Source organism: Dicentrarchus labrax, unplaced genomic scaffold (genome assembly GCF_905237075.1).
Source record: "Dicentrarchus labrax unplaced genomic scaffold, dlabrax2021, whole genome shotgun sequence".
Classification (NCBI taxonomy): domain Eukaryota; kingdom Metazoa; phylum Chordata; class Actinopteri; family Moronidae; genus Dicentrarchus; species Dicentrarchus labrax.
In genome coordinates, this window is record NW_026136719.1 from 1,192,277 (window position 1) to 1,211,641 (window position 19,365).

The window sequence follows — 19,365 nt, forward strand, 5'->3', positions numbered from 1 at the left end:
GAAAGTAGTGAGTGACGGACTAGATAGGTTGGATATATACTTTATAAATCTATATTTTAAAAAATCTAAAAAATGCAAAAGACCACCTGGAGGTTTGTCACAGCATTAGAATATATATATATAATACAAGAATGGATCAGTCAGCTTTTTATTGTCACAGAGTTGAAACTGCACAGTCACACAGAGCATCACATCTCCTTTAAATGCCAAATACATTTTATCTTTCTATATAAATGTTGCTACAGTAAATCTGAGCGAAACAACAGACGATTCAGTCAGATCATTTCCTCCAGAGCCTAGCGAGCAGCAGCACATTATTTATGAGAGCTTGCAATTTTGTCTGATCTTCTCAACATTCAAATGCAATTAAACTTCACTAAACCACCTTCTTTGCTTTCTCCCACATCACACAATCCACTTGTTGACAATGTAGACAATGAACAGATGAGAAGTTCAGATCTACAAATGCAGGAAGCACTTAGCTGTCTAACTTTAAAAGCACAAAAATGATTCTTACAAATTACTTCACAGGGATTCATCATGTATTGAAGGACCATATCAGTGGTTTTGCATGTTAGCTAGAATAGCCTCAATATTATTACCTAAGACTCACAGACACTGCATTCTGCGAGTACAGTCCTGAGACAGTCCTCTACATAGATGTAGATGCAGACCATTTATCCACCTAATCCTGAGCCTTTTTAGTAACATTAGAACTCTCCAAATGGTGAGATTTTATTCTCACTGGAACAAGCGGCCTTCAATTTAAAAAAACAAAAACTATTTTCGCTTTTTTCACTTTCTCTTACAACATTGTGAGACTCGGAGCATCCCCGAGATTGACGAAGCTAGGTGACAGGAACTCCATTACAGAGGTGGTTTTCTTGTCGGGTTTGGCTCCTGGCATCCCATAGGTGAAAATAAATAGTTCATGGGGACTTTAACAGAAACATAAACTGATGGTATATGAAGGCTGTTTCTGTTGCAAAAACATGCAAAATCACAGACATGGTCCTTTAATTAAGTCTCAACTTTTTCTAGCACAAACTCCGCAGAAAGTGATCTTCCGAGCTGTCTTTGTTCCAGCTGTTGTCACTCTGGCCAACTCTCTCCTCTATTTCTCTTTGGGCGCCATGTCATCACCACCCGACACGTTTCCATCTTCGTCCTCGTCATCAGCCATGCCCTTCAGGTAGGAGCGCTTGAACTCCTGGAACTCCATCTCCTCCTCTAACTCACTACAGACACACAACAGCAGTGTTGGAAAAAGAGCAGAGGCACAATAATGGGATTTCTATCATCGGTAGGGGGGTAGAGAGGGTCGTTTAAAGCTGGGAACAGATGGTAAAGGTTATATATATGAAACTTAAAACACAATATGGCAGAAAACAGCTGTTAGCCATGTAAAGATATAAACAGTGTCACATGGTGTCTCACTCCCTCTGCCTGTGTTGTATTGCAGCCTCTCTGTGGTTTATTAGTGATGGTTAGAAAGACTAACAAAGACAGTATTGGTGATGATCTGAGATGCTGGTGCTCTAGTGTGACATCCACTGGCAAGTCAGTTTTTTATATGTAACCTTTAAGTTAACCCCACTATTTTACAATTAGCTTTTTGTTTTTGGATACTTGGAAGCTTGGTGCTATGAATCTTGAACAGAACTAGTTCAGAGCTAATTTGATTGGAATTGTGTCCCTGTACATCTACAGCTAACTCTAAGTCTACTGAACCATGTTGACATGTGTGGGTGTCAGCTTGTTACATCTCATCCTTTAAACTGTCTGAATTTACTCTACCCAGTGAAACTTACAAAATATAAAAAGGAAAAAGGTTCATAAAGAAACAGAAAAGCAAAAAAACTAAACAATGAGAGGAAAGCCGATACTGCTGATGAAGACAGGGTAATAAACAGGAGCAACAACAGACTAAAGAAGAGCTGATGAAGTGATAGAAGATCCTGGAACAAAAGCTTGTCCCTGGATGAACTAAACAAAAGCTGAACTGAGTCATTCCTACTCATTCATTCAGGACTGATGCTTCCTCTAAGAATCATTTTATTTACTTTTTGCTTGGAAAACCACCTTACCTCTCCTTCACTGTTGGCAGCAATAAAGAAAACAGGAAAAACCAGAAGGTTTAGGTTTAGTTTGACTCTCTTCCACCTATTGTTTATGGATAAATGAATTCGTAATGTAGTTATTGTAGAGTAAATAATATTGTTCATTAGATGTAATCTCTTACCTGCATCAGGTTTAGGATGCATCAGTTTGAAGGGAACTTCCAGGCCGACTTCACTGCAACACAAACCGAAAACATTTCTTACTGCAACTGCATTAATGAATGAATGCACAATACACCAGAGGTGGGAGTCTTTGTTTTCCAAACAACATGTTAGTCTCAAGTCTTTACACCCAAGCCCCAATTCCTTAACTTTGACTTAGAAGATTTTCCTTCTGACGTTCTCGGGCTGCTCAGCTTCAACTCTCTGTGATTTACAGAGTTTGCTAATGGACAGATAGCTTTAGCTAAAGAAGCTAACTGCTAATTAACTGCTTGACTGATCATTTTTTTACTCAAAATTTTCTACAAGAGTAATGAGACATACACATACTGAGTAACTATAAATAAAAAGAAGTAAACATTAACCTACCTTGATCCCATCATCCTGTGAGCATGGCAGAGATTGGAACATTTGGAGAAATATATATATGTTGAATATTTTGATTAATCTGCACACATATCTAACTTGCATATTAACACGACATTGTTTCACACGCGCCACATACTGCTTATTGTGTAAAACAACTCCTCAGAATCACATGACCTTAGTGGATAGAAACAAGTGTTCATTGAGTGTGGAGAACCAGAACAGTAAAGCTGCAGGCCGACAAATAAACTGAAAATCACTATAAAGCTCCGTAAAGCCGAGAGGAGCTGCAGATTCAGCTGATGATTCTCTGTCCATTAACTACATACTGTCAGTGGTTATTACACACACACACACACACACACACACACACACACACACACACACACACAAAGGAGCGACTGACCCTCCAACGATTAGCTTCACCATGACTCTATATGAAACCATGATCCCCATGACTTCCTTCAGCACACCTTCCTTGACACTGAAAGAGAAGAAACCGATTTCTGTAAATGAGCCGAACTACAAGGGCACATCGATCTGACTGAGCAGGAACTTTAACAGGTCTATCTTGTGTCTGATTGTTTGCTCACATGCTTGATGATGCCAGGTTGGTGTCTTCGTGCTTCAGTTTACCGTCCAGCGCGATCCCCCGTCTCTCCCTGTTGTTGGCCAGTACGGGCAACAGCTTGTAGACTTTCTGCAGGGTTGCGCCAGGAGCCACTGAATCCCTGAGACATGGAGACACAGATACACGTTAATCAGCAGACAAAAGAATACAGCAACCAAAATAGACTCTGGAAGAGGATTTAAAACCCAAATGTAATGTAATAGAAGTAAAAAACAAACACAGATCTTATTCCAATTCACTTCCTTCAATGTAATATTGAAATGTTATTGTTGTGTGTATTGTTTCATGAGGAACACACACAATCACTAGAGTAAACTAAAATCGACATATGAACCAAGGAAGCTTTGGAAGTTTTTTATGCCCAAAGAAATCACTTTATTTACACAAATTAAAAAAAATTCAGTTACACCAGAATTAGGTACATACATATATGTTTTACTGATAATTTCTGATCTCTCAATTCCACCAGTCACGTGAGCTGATTTTTTTCAGTTTCTTTGACTCTTGTGAAATACCTGTTGCTAACTCACTTTTTTCCCTGTCTCACCTCAGACCATCTCGCCCTGAGCCTGGACCCAGTTCTGCCTGCCAGCACCTAAAGACCTAGAGCACTGGTCTTGACACATGTTGATGGCATGATAGAAACAGACCTGTTTATGTACTGATTAATAGACGAATAGATGAATAACTTGTCAAGCCAATTTTTTTTTTCAATAAACCAGCAGAAGCTTGTAATCAAAACATGCAGATTAACTGGATTAACTGTAGTTACCTTTGTTCCTTTTTTATTCTTGAAACTCATAACTTTACAGGTCCGCCCTTACCAGAAACACAAGGCGGTGTAGGTTGATTATGCAAGCAGCTTATTACAATCAGTATTTACATTTATTGTAAGGTGGCGTGGCGACATTTAGTGTCTCCTGTGGAACGTTGACTTATTCAAGTGTTGGTCATATAATTCCAGTTTGTTCCATTGACTTATTTTCTTTAAGTTGACTTTATATCATTACACAAATGTAAGCGGTGCTGTGCTATAATGCTTACTAATCTTAATAATCCCCCAAAATGCAAAGAATTGATGTTGGTCACACGAAATAGACTATAGTTATCAACTTTATCATAGTAGTACCAATTAGATTAGTTGATCTACAGAAAGTTAATTGGCCAACATTTCGATAAATAAGTGCAAGTAGTTTTTCTGTTACATCAGCTGTTTTGACAGATAATGTAATAATTTTCTTTTGGGGAACTAAAGGAACTGAGTAAATTCAACTTAAGTGGTAACATTAGTATAAAAATGTCTTACTTTATTCAGGTACATTTAAATAAGTTTGGAGAAATGCTGCATATGACTGTGATACTAGTTTCAAGTTAAATTAACTGAATTTAATTAGTAATTTTTTTACCCAAAGTTACCTTAGCAATTACTTGTTACTTACTTGAATATTTTTCATGCTTAAATTGTTTGAGTTCATAAACTTAAAGGGTTTAAGGAAATTGGTTTCAATTGCTCATTTGCACTCACGTGATTGTGATCAAATTCAGATGCAGGGAAGTCTGTGCTGTGAAGTCTGTGCACCCAAGACACTTTACACTGGTTGTTCCAGTTCCACAATTTAAATTAGGCCCTCAAAGTTTACATGATCAAATTTCATAAGGAGTACCAACAGGGCGTCATCATCAGTGAGCCCTTCGCTGGTAAAATAATCAGTGGGAGTTCATTCCACGTGCTGATGTATGGAAACAGTCTCTCAGTGAAAGTGTGTGTGAAGGTGTGTATGTGTGTGTTAGTATCAGGATCAGAGAACGACAGCTTCCCTTCCTCCCAGACCAGATTCACTCTGATCCTCTAGGGCTTTCTCTTCAGTTCAAGACGGAGTGGATCTAAGTGATGTGAAGAAGGTCCTTTATTTACCATTACAGAACCATATAGTCCATAATCCAGACAGAATGGCTCCCTTTCTCTGGACAGACTCTGCTGACACACCAAGAGACCAGTCTGTACTGTCTCCAACCTCGACATCCCAGCTGTGAGTCCCTGAGTTAAAGCCCTCAGAGCCCAGAACAGACCAGGAAGAATCAAACCTCTCTGGATTATCAGGAAGCTGCTGTTTCTCTCCTCCTCTCACACTGGTCAGATCTTCAGACAGGATGAGTTCTGGATCAGCAGTGTTTGGGTCCAGAATCACAGGACTGTAGGAGACCATGTCCTTCATCTTGTTCCAGATGTTGAAGGTCAGGTTGCCCAGGTGTTTGGCCTCGTCTATCAGAGCTCCTGAGGGCAGCTGTAGATCCTCCAGCAGGGGGCGCTGCTGGACTCTTTCCACTGCAGCCTTGTAGTTGTTCAGGAATGAGACGTCTTCAGCTCTCAGCTCCTCCTCTGTGGCTCTGACTGTGTCTGAAAGAGCTGCTATCTCTCTGCTCAGAGCCTCCATCTTCTACTTAGCTCCTCTTCCTCCCTCAGTGCAGCCAGCCTGGCCTCCTCTACCTCTTCTAGAAACTGGTGAAGCTTCTTAAACTGCTCCTTAATCAGCCTCTCTGTGCGTTGGGCCTGGACCTTCATGTGTTCTGATGTTTGATCACTTTAACTCCTTCAGAAACTCTTAACTTCTCCTTTAAGGGCTCCAGAGATTTCTGGAGCTCCTCTTTGTGATCCTGTGCAGCTTCATCGATGGGTCTGATTCTGTGGTTGGTGTGTTTCTTTGAATCTCTGCAGACGAGACACACTGGCTGCTGATGGTCCAGACAGAAGAGTTTGAGTTTCTCAGAGTGCAGACTGCAGAGAGCCTCTGAAGATCTCTGATCTCTCTCCTGTAAGAAACTCTCACACAGGTTCTTTAAAGCTCTTTCTTAGAAAACGCAGAAGGCAGATACCTCAGCCTCAAGAACAGTCAGTCATTGTGCCACTCCCTCCTCCAAGAAACTTACTTTCACTTTTAGTCTTTGTTATAAAGCTCTCGTTCTTTATGTGAGGTCATCAGCAGGTTGAAGTGAAAGTATTCCAGTATTCTCAGTGTTACTCTTGAGTCCTCTGTCACTGGGAGTTGTGGTTTTGGGTCGATCATGAATCTTATCATGTACTGAGATCTCTCAACAACATCCTCCTGGTGTGTCATCTGAGTTGGCAGTGTTAACAGAGGGTTGCTCTCCTTTTACAGTTTGTACATCCTTGCCTCCTCTCCTCTCATCTTCCCTCCCACCAGAGAGGAGAGACACAGAGGATGTTATAAAGAGTTTTGGTCTAGACCTGCTCTATTTGAAAAGCGTCCTGAGATAACTTCTGTTATGAATTGGCGCTATACAAATAAAATTGAATTGAACTGAATTGAGGAGAGAGGAGTCGAGGCAACAAGTACAAGAGACATCCTTACTTCAGCTGCAAGGTCTGTCCATTTTTTCTTATAGAATACTGCCATCTTTTATGATCTCTGTCAGATAACAGTGTCCCTGACAACTAATATATTCAATTCAACAACATGGCATAATGTGACAATACTGATCATTATTTTTAAAATTTCATGACCAATAAAGCTGCTTTTTTTCCCTATAAATCTGTTTATTGCACTTTTTTGTCATCACGCCAAACTCCCTTTAAGAAATAGGACATTTTAACAATTTGTAACGCGTCCGTAACCACGTGTAACTTTAACACTTTAAGCTAAAGTGCATCATATGTCCACAGTCTGGCTGTCAGTTCGGCATCAGTTTACAAACATTTAAATGATTTTGTCCCCTCAACTATAGAAGACACAGCTGTAGCGATCTGTTGTAAGTGGCAGAATAAGTGCTGACTGGATTAAATATAAGCCAAATTAAGCACCGACTCATAACACTGTTAAATAACCGTCTATTATTATGTGTGTGTCTGTATTTGAGGATTTTTTGGAGCCGTTACCATAGTCACTACCTGTATGAAGGTGAAATGTCATTAGGAAAGTGGTTACAGCAGTGCAACAAACATGATCCAGATGTGTACACAAACAGTGAAGGGCAGAAGGTCTGATCACCACCAAAAACTAATACAACTTATCATTACATTTATAGAGCACTCTCGCCATGGTTTGTATATTCCACTTCTGCAAAGGATTTGTGTATCCTCCATCCTCCACTCTAAAAAGCAATTCAGTAGACTTGTTGTCACCATTTAAATAAATGCATGATTACAAGATAAAACTTCTAATTTATTAATTTAGATAAAGCTTTTAAGTTGCAAACTTTAGAGAGTTGTGTTTACATAAATAACATGGGAAAATGGGTTAGTTGGAACAAGTACATTTTTACGAGTAGCCTAATCAACTTAAAATCTTGTGGATATGCTACCAATTATTAAGTAAGTGGTAATTAAAAATACCTTTGATTGAAGAGGAAAAGCTACTTCTCCTAACTCAATGTACTTGTTTCCACCTGTAAATCAAAAAAGCTCTGCCATAAGTGCACCCGTCTTTATGATCTTATGACTGCCGTTAGATTGCGTTCTGAGAGAGATCCTGACCCACAGTGGATCACGGAAAGTGACGACAGCATTGTGAATGAACGCTTTTTTCCGGGTGGATAGAAAAATACTAATTTGAGTTCTCAGTAAACTGCAGAAAAACAAAACAAACAGACCCGCTGATTAAAACCAGTAAAAACACTGAATAAAGCAGTTCCACCTTAAAAATCACTGCTTCTCCCCACGCAATAAGCATTTAGTTTGTTCTGTGAACAAATCAACTGTACACTGTATCTGAAAGATCACATACCCAGGTTCCTCGATGGCCACACATTTGACGTAGCTGTCATTGGAGTACAACACCACATTGGCGACCTGATCCACTGAAAACATGACAGAGTAAGTTTACAGCAGGCATTTAGATACTCTACATTCTTCATGCAAATATAACTCATGTCTTCATGCTACAGTTTGTAATGAATGTCCTCAGTAAGTATAAGGTTTACCAGAGATGATGATGTTCTTGATGTTTTTGCTGGAATTGTTCGTGACGATGACGTGCACTTTTAGGGTCTCACCATGGTAGTAGATCTGGAAACCGGACACAAAGTCAGGCAACGTGAACAACATTCAACATATTATTAGAGTGCACACTTCATGTATATTGAAATAATCTAAATCAATCCAGTGTCTATGATTGATAATTAATTAGCTCTGCACTGCATTTAGAAGTAAACTATAAATATTTTTTATATGGCTCTCAATTTAACTTTAGTATAATATTATATATTATAAGCAAACTAAAATATATCTTTATAAATATCAATTCCACTTATATAAGTATAACAAAACAAACTAACCAATCAAGGCAGTAGTAGAGCAAAACTCTGCGAGGTAAAATTGTTTTTGTCAAAGGAGTCTGGTGGCTTTAAACAGAGCGATACAACGGTTAACTAAAGGTCTATCTCTGTAGGGATCCTTTCCATAATGCTGTCAGACACTGACAATAACAACCTGAGTCTGTCAGTGGCAGAAACTACTACTGTTAGTGGAACAAACAACAACTACTTACAACTACTGTTAGTGGAACAAACAACAACTACTGTTAGTGGACACACTTTGACAGTCTGTCTGTGTTACATATATTTTTATATACTTAATAGACTTATTTTTTTGACAGATTCAGTGTTTTCTTCTCATTGTTCTATTGTTATTGTTTGAACTGTTCTAATGCAGGATGAGGCTGTTTATCAGGGAGTGAAGCCCCCTGTGAAGCTTTGACCCACCCTAGTGGAGGTCAGACCCCATGCTGCTAACCAGTGCACTACATCTTATTGTGTGTTGTGGTGCTAAAAATGAAGAAATTTGCTGACCTCTTTGTCCAAACTGGCCTTGACATGTAGTGGTTTATCTGACATGACAAAGTCCCTGGTGGTTTCAACAGAGGGCGCCACTCCCTCGCCCTCTGGAGCGTACTGGACCTTCCTGAGCATCAGCTTCACTGTGCTCCTGTTGGACAAAGAAATAATTAAAACAATCAAAGTCTGATTGAAACTTATTTTCTTATGCTGACACTGGAAGGTAATCGGACGAGCTGAGACTCACCGTTTACGTATTTTAGCATCCTGGCTCTCAGCACTGAACACTTTGATCTCAAACTCCACAGCACATTGCTACAGAAGAAGAGAGACGTCACCACCCTGTGATGTGTTCACTTCATCAGTACCGGTTTGATTCCTCAGTCAGGAACTTACCTTGCCAACATCACTGGTGGATGGCTGGAGAGCCACGGAGCACGGCAGGTTGTCAGGAAACTGAGGAAACAAAAATATATAACGTCAGTAATCAATAAATAAAAGAGAATGCAGGTGAGTTCGCCACTTATCTGATCTAACATGCTAATAGTAGGTGACCACATGGCGTTTTTGGACTTGAGGGGTCACGAAAGGCTACAGCCTCCCACAACTGTGCAAATACTTCCTGGCTGCAACTGAGTGGCGAGTTAGGAAACTTTTTCTCATATTAGTTAAAGAGGTCACCGAAATGTGTTTCTGTAAGCAAGAAATAAGCCAAGCAGTTCCTGAATATGTCGTCCTTTTAGAATCTGGTTCATTTAAAAGTTAGGGTTATGTATACAAGAAATCAATTTTAAATTTGCAGTGTTTGCTCATTAGTTGTCATATACAGTCACCAGTGCTATAGTGCTGTAATTTAGTTTAAATACAGGAGTATAACTTGTATCTCACTGTTGTCTTTCAGCATTAGGGAAGGCTCCTTCATGCAGCCTGTGTCACATCTCACCTCAAAGAAGAACGGATAGGCGTTGTCTCCCAGTTTGCGCAGCAGTTTTGCCTGCATCCTGGTGTGGACTCCCTTATCACGGTCCTGCAGAGGCGGGTATACCTGGCGGGTTGACATGTACAGCTCTCTGCGAAAGGATATTCCCATCACATCCATGTCATCTCTGCCGTACCGGAAGATGCAAGAAAGGGTGACAAACGCTGGAGGGAAGAGAGAGAGTGACAGAGACGATCAGTGTCCCCTCAGGATCAATAAACAGTACTTGGATTTAAACTGGAATCATTGGGAGGCTGAAATCGATCTACTGATCTTCATCTTCTTAGTTTAAAAGTATGTATTTTATTTCACTTTATATATTTTGCTTGTAATTGAAATCTTTAAAGGGACGAGCATGGCAACATTTATCAGTCAGGAAGTTGCAAGATGCTGTGTGACCTTGGAAGTTTGTCCAATCACTGCAACTTTTCCTCAAATTTGACCAATTATTATAGTTTCAAAACTTAAATAAAATTGAATTGTACAAGCAAAATCACACCCAGTTTTGCAATTTTCATTCTCTCAACATACATTGGAGTTTTTGATAAAAGCTTAAAATAAGACATTTTAGGCAGCAACAAAAAAAGAGCTGAAAAATCCTGGAGTGACTGATTTAGGCTACGAACATGGTAATGACGTGTTCTGTTCGGTGATTGATCTCTGTTTATGTGTCTGTAAGGAATATAATTTAGGTGAAGTACACAGCCAACTTAACAACAACTCAATGTGCCCTCCACAATAAGATGTGATAAGGAAACAACAGTATAATAATAATTCCACAGTAAAACTGCTTCTTTAAGCCGACACGCCACAGATTTTTGTTCACACCAAAATAACTTTATTTAAAATTCCAGTGGAGATCAGACTTTAATAATAATAATAATCATATACTTAACTAATGCATGATAATGCATTAGTTAAGTATATACTCAGATATATATTTAGACTGTTTCTCTGCTATCAGTCTTCATCAGTCAACTTCAATAATTTATTCATCGAAGCCATCAACCTGTCTATTAGACCTGATCCCAACTAGGCTGCTTAAAGAAGTTGTTCCCTTAATTGGCACTTCTTTACTGGATATGATTAATCTTTCTTTATTATCAGGATATGTACCACAGTCCTTTAAAGTAACTGTAATTAAACCCCTTCTTAAAAAGCCCACTCTTGACCCAGGGGTTTTAGCCAACTATAGACCGATTTCTAACCTCCCCTTCCTCTCTAAGATTCTGGAGAAAGTAGTCGCCAAAGAGTTGTGTGACTTTCTACATAACAATAGTTTATTTGAGGATTTTCAGTCAGGATTTAGAGTTCATCATAGCACAGAGACAGCTCTGGTTAAAGTTAATAATGACCTTCTGATTGCTTCTGACAATGGACTTGTCTCTGTACTTGTATTATTAGATCTTAGTGCTGCATTTGACACCATTGACCATGATATTCTTTTACAGAGACTTGAGCATCAAATTGGCATTAAAGGAACCGCACTAAGCTGGTTTAAGTCATATTTATCAGATCGTTCGCAGTTTGTACATGTTAACAATGATTCTTCAATAAATACTACAGTAAGTCATGGAGTTCCACAAGGTTCTGTACTTGGACCAATACTATTTACTTTATATATGCTCCCTTTAGGCAACATTATTAGGAATCACTCCATTAACTTTCACTGTTATGCAGATGATACGCAGTTATATCTATCGATCAAGCCCGATGAAATTAATCAATTATCTAAATTACAAACATGTCTTAAAGACATAAAAACCTGGATGAGCTGCAATTTTCTGATGTTAAACTCGGCCCCAAAAACCTCAGAGACTGACTGTCTAAAGATATAGTTACTCTAGATGGCATTAACTTGGCCTCTAGCACCACTGTCAGGAATCTTGGAGTTATCTTTGATCAGGATTTGTCATTTAACTCCCACATAAAGCAAACCTCCAGGACTGCCTTCTTTCATTTACATAATATTACAAAAATTACACACATACTATCACAGACAGATGCAGAAAAACTAATCCATGCATTTGTTACTTCAAGGCTGGATTACTGCAACTCTTTATTATCAGGTTGCCCCAATAAGTCCATTAAAACGCTCCAATTAATTCAGAACGCTGCAGCACGAGTACTGACAGGAACTAGAAAAAGAGATCACATCTCTCCTGTACTATCTTCTCTGCACTGGCTCCCTGTAAAATGTAGAATAGAATTTAAAATCCTCCTCCTCACCTATAAAGCTCTTCATGGTCAGGCCCCTTCATATCTTAAAGAGCTCATAGTACCCTATTACCCCTCTAGAACACTACGTTCTCTGAATGCTGGGCTACTTGTGGTTCCTATAGTCTCTAAAAGTAGAACAGGAGCCAGAGCCTTCAGTTACCAAGCTCCTCTCCTATGGAACCAGCTTCCATTTGTGGTTCGGGAGGCAGACACCCTCACCACATTCAAGAGTAGGCTTAAGACATTCCTCTTTGATAGAACTTATAGTTAGGGCTGGATCAGGTGAGTCCTGAACCATCCCTTAGTTATGCTGCTATAGGCCTAGACTATCAGGGGATTTCCCATGGTGCACTGAGCTCCTCTCTTCCTCTCTCTTTCTGCACTCATTCATGTCCCATTAATGCATGTTACTAACTTGACTTCTTCCCCAGAGTTCTTGTGCTTTCTCGTCTCGCAGGTTCTTATCGATCCTGGTGGAGCCTCCTGCCATGGTCCTGCTAGATTTCCATTGCCAATACTGTTGTTACTGTGCGTCTGTCCTTCTGTCTGTCTGTCTGTCTCTCTCTCTCTCTCTCTCTCTCTCTCTCTCTCTCTCTCTCTTTCGCTTTCACCCCAACTGGTTGAGGCAGACGAGCAGCCACCTACCACCCACCTAGAGCCGAAGGATCTGTCCTAGGTTTCTGCCTTTTAACTGGCAGTTTTTCCTTGCCCTTGTCTCCAAGGTCTTGCTCATGGTGGTACTGTTGGGTCTCTGTAATTAATGTTAAAGAGTTCGGTCTAGACCTGCTCTATTTGAAAAGTGTCCTGAGATAACTTCTGTTATGAATTGGCGCTATACAAATAAAACTGAATTGAATTGAATTAAAAACTTCCACAGAGGTTTCATGCGGGTTTATTTTATATGTTTCCGCTGCGTCCTGTTTGAGCTTCAAATAAACCCCCCAACATGTATTTTAAATCAATGTGTGAGTTGGAGGGTTGGTACTGACCTTTCCTCCCCTGCAGAGCCTCAGGATCAATGATGACGACGCCATCTAGTGGTAAAAAAAACAACAGGTCAAATCTCTTGCAGCAATAAAAGTGAAATTGTTTTGATAATGATTAAGAAAAACTATGAGCAAGGTTCAAGGGCAGAGACAAAGGAGGGATTCCAGAGTTTCTGCAGCTTTCAACAGATTAAATTATTTTTAAGACCACTACGAATGCAGTTTAAGACTGGTTTTATGCTCATACTAGCAGAAACAGTATGAAGGATATGAAGGAAAATTAGTATCCATGTCGGTTTCAATTGGTAGTTTTTACGTCATAATTAAAACCAATTTTTCCCCAAAACACATTTAAAAGCGAGACTGAAAAAAGTAAAAAATAATACAATACAATATAGACTTTTTAAGACCCTGCAGACACCCTGGATTATAGAATACACAAGACCAACCAAGCCGTCTTTAACCCAAATAATATATTTGTGGTGTCTCACTGGGAGCTTTTGGTGAATATGTTTCTGGCTACAGGCTCAACATCCTCATTCTTTAGATCTGGGCTGCAGAAATACGTTATCTGTAACTCCTCTAGCACAGATTAAAAGGCTCTGACTGCAACCTTGAGGCTGTGACATTACATCAAACATGTGACTGCTGCTTCACTGTCCTAACTCACCCACTGGATCCACAGAGTCGACGCGGTCCACAAAGTCTCTTTTCCCCATGTAGACTCCAACCTGAAGCAGGAGAACAGATACTTTGAAAACCTGCATCCATGTCTGTGAGTGCTTTATGACAGTAAATAGAAACATCATTTTGGTTCATATAAAGAAAGAAAGAGCTGATTAGTATTTAAAATGTTTTAAAGACATGAAATGGATTATGAAAAGTGAATTCTGCTGACATATTGCAGCGTTACCTTTACTTTAACATTAGAGCAGCTGTAATCTGACATAAAGCTACGCTACCCACGTGTGACTTTGTGTCGACCTCATGGGGATCAGTCACACGAGTGGATGAACCGCTTTACAGAATTGAATGCAGTGAGATGGAAAATTTCACTAAGAGACCAACGTTCACTGATCTGTTGATAGTTCTGGGCTTTTAATGCCTTTATTTTGATAGGACAGGTGAAGATAGACAGGAAGGGGGGGGTGACTTGCTCTGTAGTCACAATTGTTACGTTGTGTTGTGTATTTGCTTGTGTGGTTACAAGGGATATGGGTCGTTTTTTTAAGGTGAAATTGCTCAGTTGTGCCACAAGAGGGAGTGAGTAAGGCTGCTTGATCTTTCTGCTCCTCAGATTCGGTTGTTTCTCCTTTAAAAAAGACACAATTTCTGGCCACTGATCACTCATGAGGCCTGGAACACATCAGGTATATTTTACTTTTTGCTGCACTGACGATTCTAAGGTTGTGTCCTTTAGTTTAATTCATGCAGTTTCTTAAAGCTGCACAACGTTCCTGTCCTTAGACCTTCATCAGGTGAAAACTGTTAGAGTTCCTCCTACAATAAAAGCTATTTATATTATACATGTATTTTTAATATCAACTCTGCTTTAACAAGAAGACTCCCACTTTAAAGAACCTCTCCTGAAAGTTAACTGTACTTAAACTCACATTTCATGAACAGTCAACTGTGGACCAGGAATGTTTTCAGGCTTTTTTGACTTGGGGTGGAACAAGTGGGGCACTGACTTATGCAGGGGTGGCCTGGGCTAGTATCTCATCCGATTCACTCACCGACTTGTCCTTGCAAATCTTCTTGAAAACAACATTTTTAGTACTCATGTTGGTGCAGATCGAGAGAAGCGAGTTGGTGGTGCCTGAGAGAGAGACACACATAAGCAGATAAAAGTCAAATCCCTGACCATGTTTTTATTTCCATGAATGTTTGTTACAAACTAAATCTTACTGAAAATGTCAGCTATACAGTGTGATATCATTAGCCAGTGCTACTCAAACTTTATTTACACATTTAAATATTACATCTAAAGCAATACCAATAAAATACAGCAGGGTGAAATAAAGTCAGTAAGTAGTCACTAATGTGACAAAAACTTAATACGTTCAGTAGCCAGTCAGTATTTAACTACAACTATACCTACTGAGAGAGTTTAATCAGAGCGATTTGTCCACAAGAGATATGAAACTGACAGTCGGGACACCAACTCAAGAAAACAGTCACAGCAGCAGCGCTCAAACTACATCCCACAAAGTCAGGGTCGAAAGATATTCATGGTGTCCAGAGGGTGGCAGAAATATCTGCTGATTTAATGACAATCACGTATATCAACATTTGCTTGGAAAAGCCAAATGAAGATATTTGAACTGAAAAACATTATTGCGGCACATCAGTAAAACACTGAATAGAAATATCTGAGGCTGGCATTAGAAATCAATACACTATCTTTTTTTTTATTGAACTTGAACGTATCACTGAGTCTAAAATGTGGCCATAACAGATCATTAAATTATATGTTCATTCCCTTTTTTCCCCCCACACATTATTGTTAAATTTGACTCCCTCTAGATCTGCCCTGTACAAACAAATCACTGACACACGCTGCTGTCTGGACTCATTCACAGTTAGATCTCTTAGGCTTTTCAGAAACCATTATATTTCCTTATATTTCCCTTAAATGTATCCTTACAGACCCGCTCTAACCAGGTAAAGTAGCTTTCGTCCAACTGTTAGGCTGGAACAAGTTACACCTCATACATGGAAAGAGAGGAGATTCTGTAAATGTATTCAGGACTGCACTAAATATTTCTTCAGTATTTATTTTTGAGATGCTAACCACAAAGCTGTATGCTCTCTATACAGATTCAGCCATTATCTTATGTTACACAAATGATTTCACTCTTCTAGCGATGCATAAATAATGAATATGTAGAGATCAAAGGGTTCAACATCCTCAGGATTTTATGCATCAGGCATCCTTAGAAGACATTTTTGGGGCAACCTTAGTCTAAGATGTGTAAGAAAATATAAAAAATGTACACAGTAGGCCTTTATGTCAGCATTTGGTTCACTTCTGTGAAAGAATAAATAAATGTAAAGTAAATTGTCTAATAGAACAATGGGCAAAGCGTCAGGGACACGAAAACACAGAATCTGACTGAGAATTGTATTAAATGTTGCCTTAAAAGGAAATAATCTGTGCAAAAATCACAGGGTCCCTTATAGAAAAAGGTTGGGAACTACTGTTTTAGTGGACATAGTTGGTATGTTGGAGCCCTCTACTGACTTAAATATAAACTGCATTATTAAATAGTATGTTAATGCAGGTATATATGCTCTTAAATCAATTTATAATTAATAAAAACTAAACTATTATGTGTAATTATGTCTCAAAATTGTATATAATAAATAAAACAATTTCTGCCCAACCCCAGAATACTACGACAGTAGGGAGAGTGGGGTAAGATGAGCCATTTTTCATATTTAGGATCACTACATCAAGGCAATCATAGTTTTGTCGCTAACTAATATATCTGCATATATTTCAGGATGTTGTGCATCCCTTCAAACAAACAGAATGAGTGTAAACATAACTGTTTCGATAATATAGCATGTCCAAAAATGGTCTCGTGGCTCAACTTACCCCGTGTATGGGGTAAGTTGAACAAAGGAGCGGGGTAAATTGTGCCGTATCCCTACTCCCCCTCCCTAAATATCTAACCACTTTACCCATGTGGTTCTTACATTCACAGACTCCATGAAATGATGCCTTCCTCCTAAATATTTGGTCACATGATCAATGTTTTTTACCATTTCCTAGCAACAAGGGGTGGCTTAACTTACTCTTTGGCTCAACTTACCCCACTCTCCCCTACATCTCAACATTTACGCTTTCAGGGCTCATTTGAGGGCTGGATTACATTACATCATACAGGAGTTCAGATTATTTGGTCTGTCTGTATAAATGATTTCTCCTTGCTGACTTAATTGAGTTGAGATGACTGAGAGATCTGAACACACTTAACTATGCTGAGCCTCTTAATCCTTTTAAAACCGTCTGAGATGAGTTTCACCTCTCGTCACTGAAGACTACACTCACTCACTTCCTCTGAAGGTTTAGGAATCAACAAAATAATACGAGAAATTTCTGCATTAAAAAGCAAGTGTTCACTCCAAGCTGAGCTATAAACAATAAATAAGTAAAAGAAAATAACTACCTGGCTTTAAATATTTTTCACAGCACTGCATCAATCTTTCATCTAATCAAATCAATAAGATATCTCTAAGTTGTTGAGTCTTTCTGTTTGTTATTGAGTGCAAGAAATTCTATTTTCTTAAAACAAGTGAACAAATCTATCTGGTTGATAAAACTAAACCACAACACATAAAACAACTCCTTTCATCACAGAGAAATGCACATTTTCCTGATTCTAGTGCATTGGTATGGCAGAGCTCATAAGACTCATCTGGTACCAGATTTAACAGAGCAACAGACGAACAAACTCAAATCTAATAATTATCAAATAAAACCTTATTTATTATTCAAGCTGTGTTAATGAGTCTGTCTTAACTTCTTTAAGGCGGAAAAAGGCTGCAAGTGAAAGCAGAAAGGTTAAAATATGATCACCTGATTAGTCTTAATGCAGAACACTGAACCTGTGTGGCTAGACATCAAGGGAATTGTAGTCCTAGGGCATAAAGGACTACAAATTACAGACACAGTGGGCCTCATGCAGCAACATTCTCTTAAATTTCTCTTGTATTTTTTCTTATTTTTCTAGATATAAGATATAAAATGAGAAAACATTGGTGAATCCCAGAAATCAATGGGTGCTAACAAAATAAGAACAAATTCACAATATGCAGAAACAGGTTCCAACCATCCATCAATCACAGCACATACGGTTTATTATAGATAAATACACAGTAAATATAGAGTCACAGAGTAAACACTCGTACAATATGAGACAGTGGAGATGTTTTTCAGACTCACCTGTGTTGCAGAAGCGGAGGGTGTGTTGTTGGATCGGAGGAGGAGACAGGCGGAGATGCTCTATAAGTAAACACCTGCTGTCCGTCACAGCCTCCCTCGCCCCCGTCAGCCAATCTGGTGAGCAGGCTGTGAACTTTGACCAACCCTCAGTACTACAGCACTACAACCCCCCCACCCTCCTCTTCTTCCTAACACCACACATCCAGACAGACAGACAGACAGGGGCAGGCAGACAGACAGGCAGACAGACAGACAGACAGACAGACAGACGGGGCAGACTTCCTGTGAATGAGCCGACTGAGAGGATTGATGCTGGTTCCCCCTCAGTCAGCACAACAGTGCCAGATTAGAGAGGGGGGGGTAGAGAGGTGGAAATGGTGTCGTAAGGGAAACATACAACGACATTAAAACATAAAATGTGTACAAACTGGCAATGCAGAAACCCATTTTATACTTAATTTTGAAGGGCAATTTTTACAACATGAACGAGATCCTCAGGCAGGTTAACCAGGGGCGTAGGACTGGAGTAGGCGGGGGATTAAGCAGGGGTGGAAACAGACAGTCTACGTGGCTTAACCCAAACCTCGGGGGGGAGTTATTTATATATATATATATATATATATATATATATATATATGTTTTTAAGGGCTTTTTGTATATATACCGAAGAGGGAGAGATGGGAATATTTCCAGAAATAGAACCTTTGTTCCATTGATTTTCTGGTCCAGTCACAGAGACTGAGAGAGACCCAACAGTTCCCACCATGAGCAAGTACTTGGCAACAGTGGAAAGGAAAAGAGTTCCTTTTAAGAGGCAGAAACCTCGAGCTGGTTATTTTGCTCATTTCCAGCTCTATATTCTCAGTCACGGATTCACTCTTCAAAAACATCCTTACTCATCTTAAACTGGGCATTCATGCAGCCTCTCAGTTCACATTACCGTAGACACCATGTTTCTACCCTAAAATCAGACACAAAACCGACTTGTTTAGGTCATAAATTACATTCTGTACCTGGCCTAACTTGAGAAAATGAATAAAAGGTAACGTATGTACGTTGCTTCAAAGAAATTTGAATGTAAATGTATAAGTGCTTTCACCTGCTTTATATAGATGAGTTGCTATAAGTAAGACATGCTCAGGGCTGCTTGTTCTTTTTGT

General features: G+C 39.3%; 1 protein-coding gene across 1 annotated transcript; it reads right to left on the reverse strand.

Annotated features, from left to right (window-relative positions):
- Positions 1-134: 134 nt before the first annotated feature.
- saga (S-antigen; retina and pineal gland (arrestin) a) lies at positions 135-18,314 on the reverse strand. Its single transcript, XM_051378184.1, has 16 exons — positions 18,206-18,314; positions 14,991-15,073; positions 13,925-13,985; positions 13,258-13,302; positions 10,013-10,212; positions 9,466-9,525; positions 9,317-9,384; positions 9,085-9,220; positions 8,218-8,302; positions 8,022-8,094; positions 3,242-3,379; positions 3,055-3,132; positions 2,652-2,666; positions 2,243-2,295; positions 2,088-2,097; positions 135-1,238 (listed from the first exon to the last, which is right to left on the reverse strand). Exons 2-16 carry the CDS (start codon positions 15,036-15,038, stop codon positions 1,115-1,117), a joined length of 1,194 nt encoding a protein of 397 aa, XP_051234144.1. The 5' UTR covers positions 15,039-15,073; positions 18,206-18,314; the 3' UTR covers positions 135-1,114.
- Positions 18,315-19,365: the final 1,051 nt, after the last annotated feature.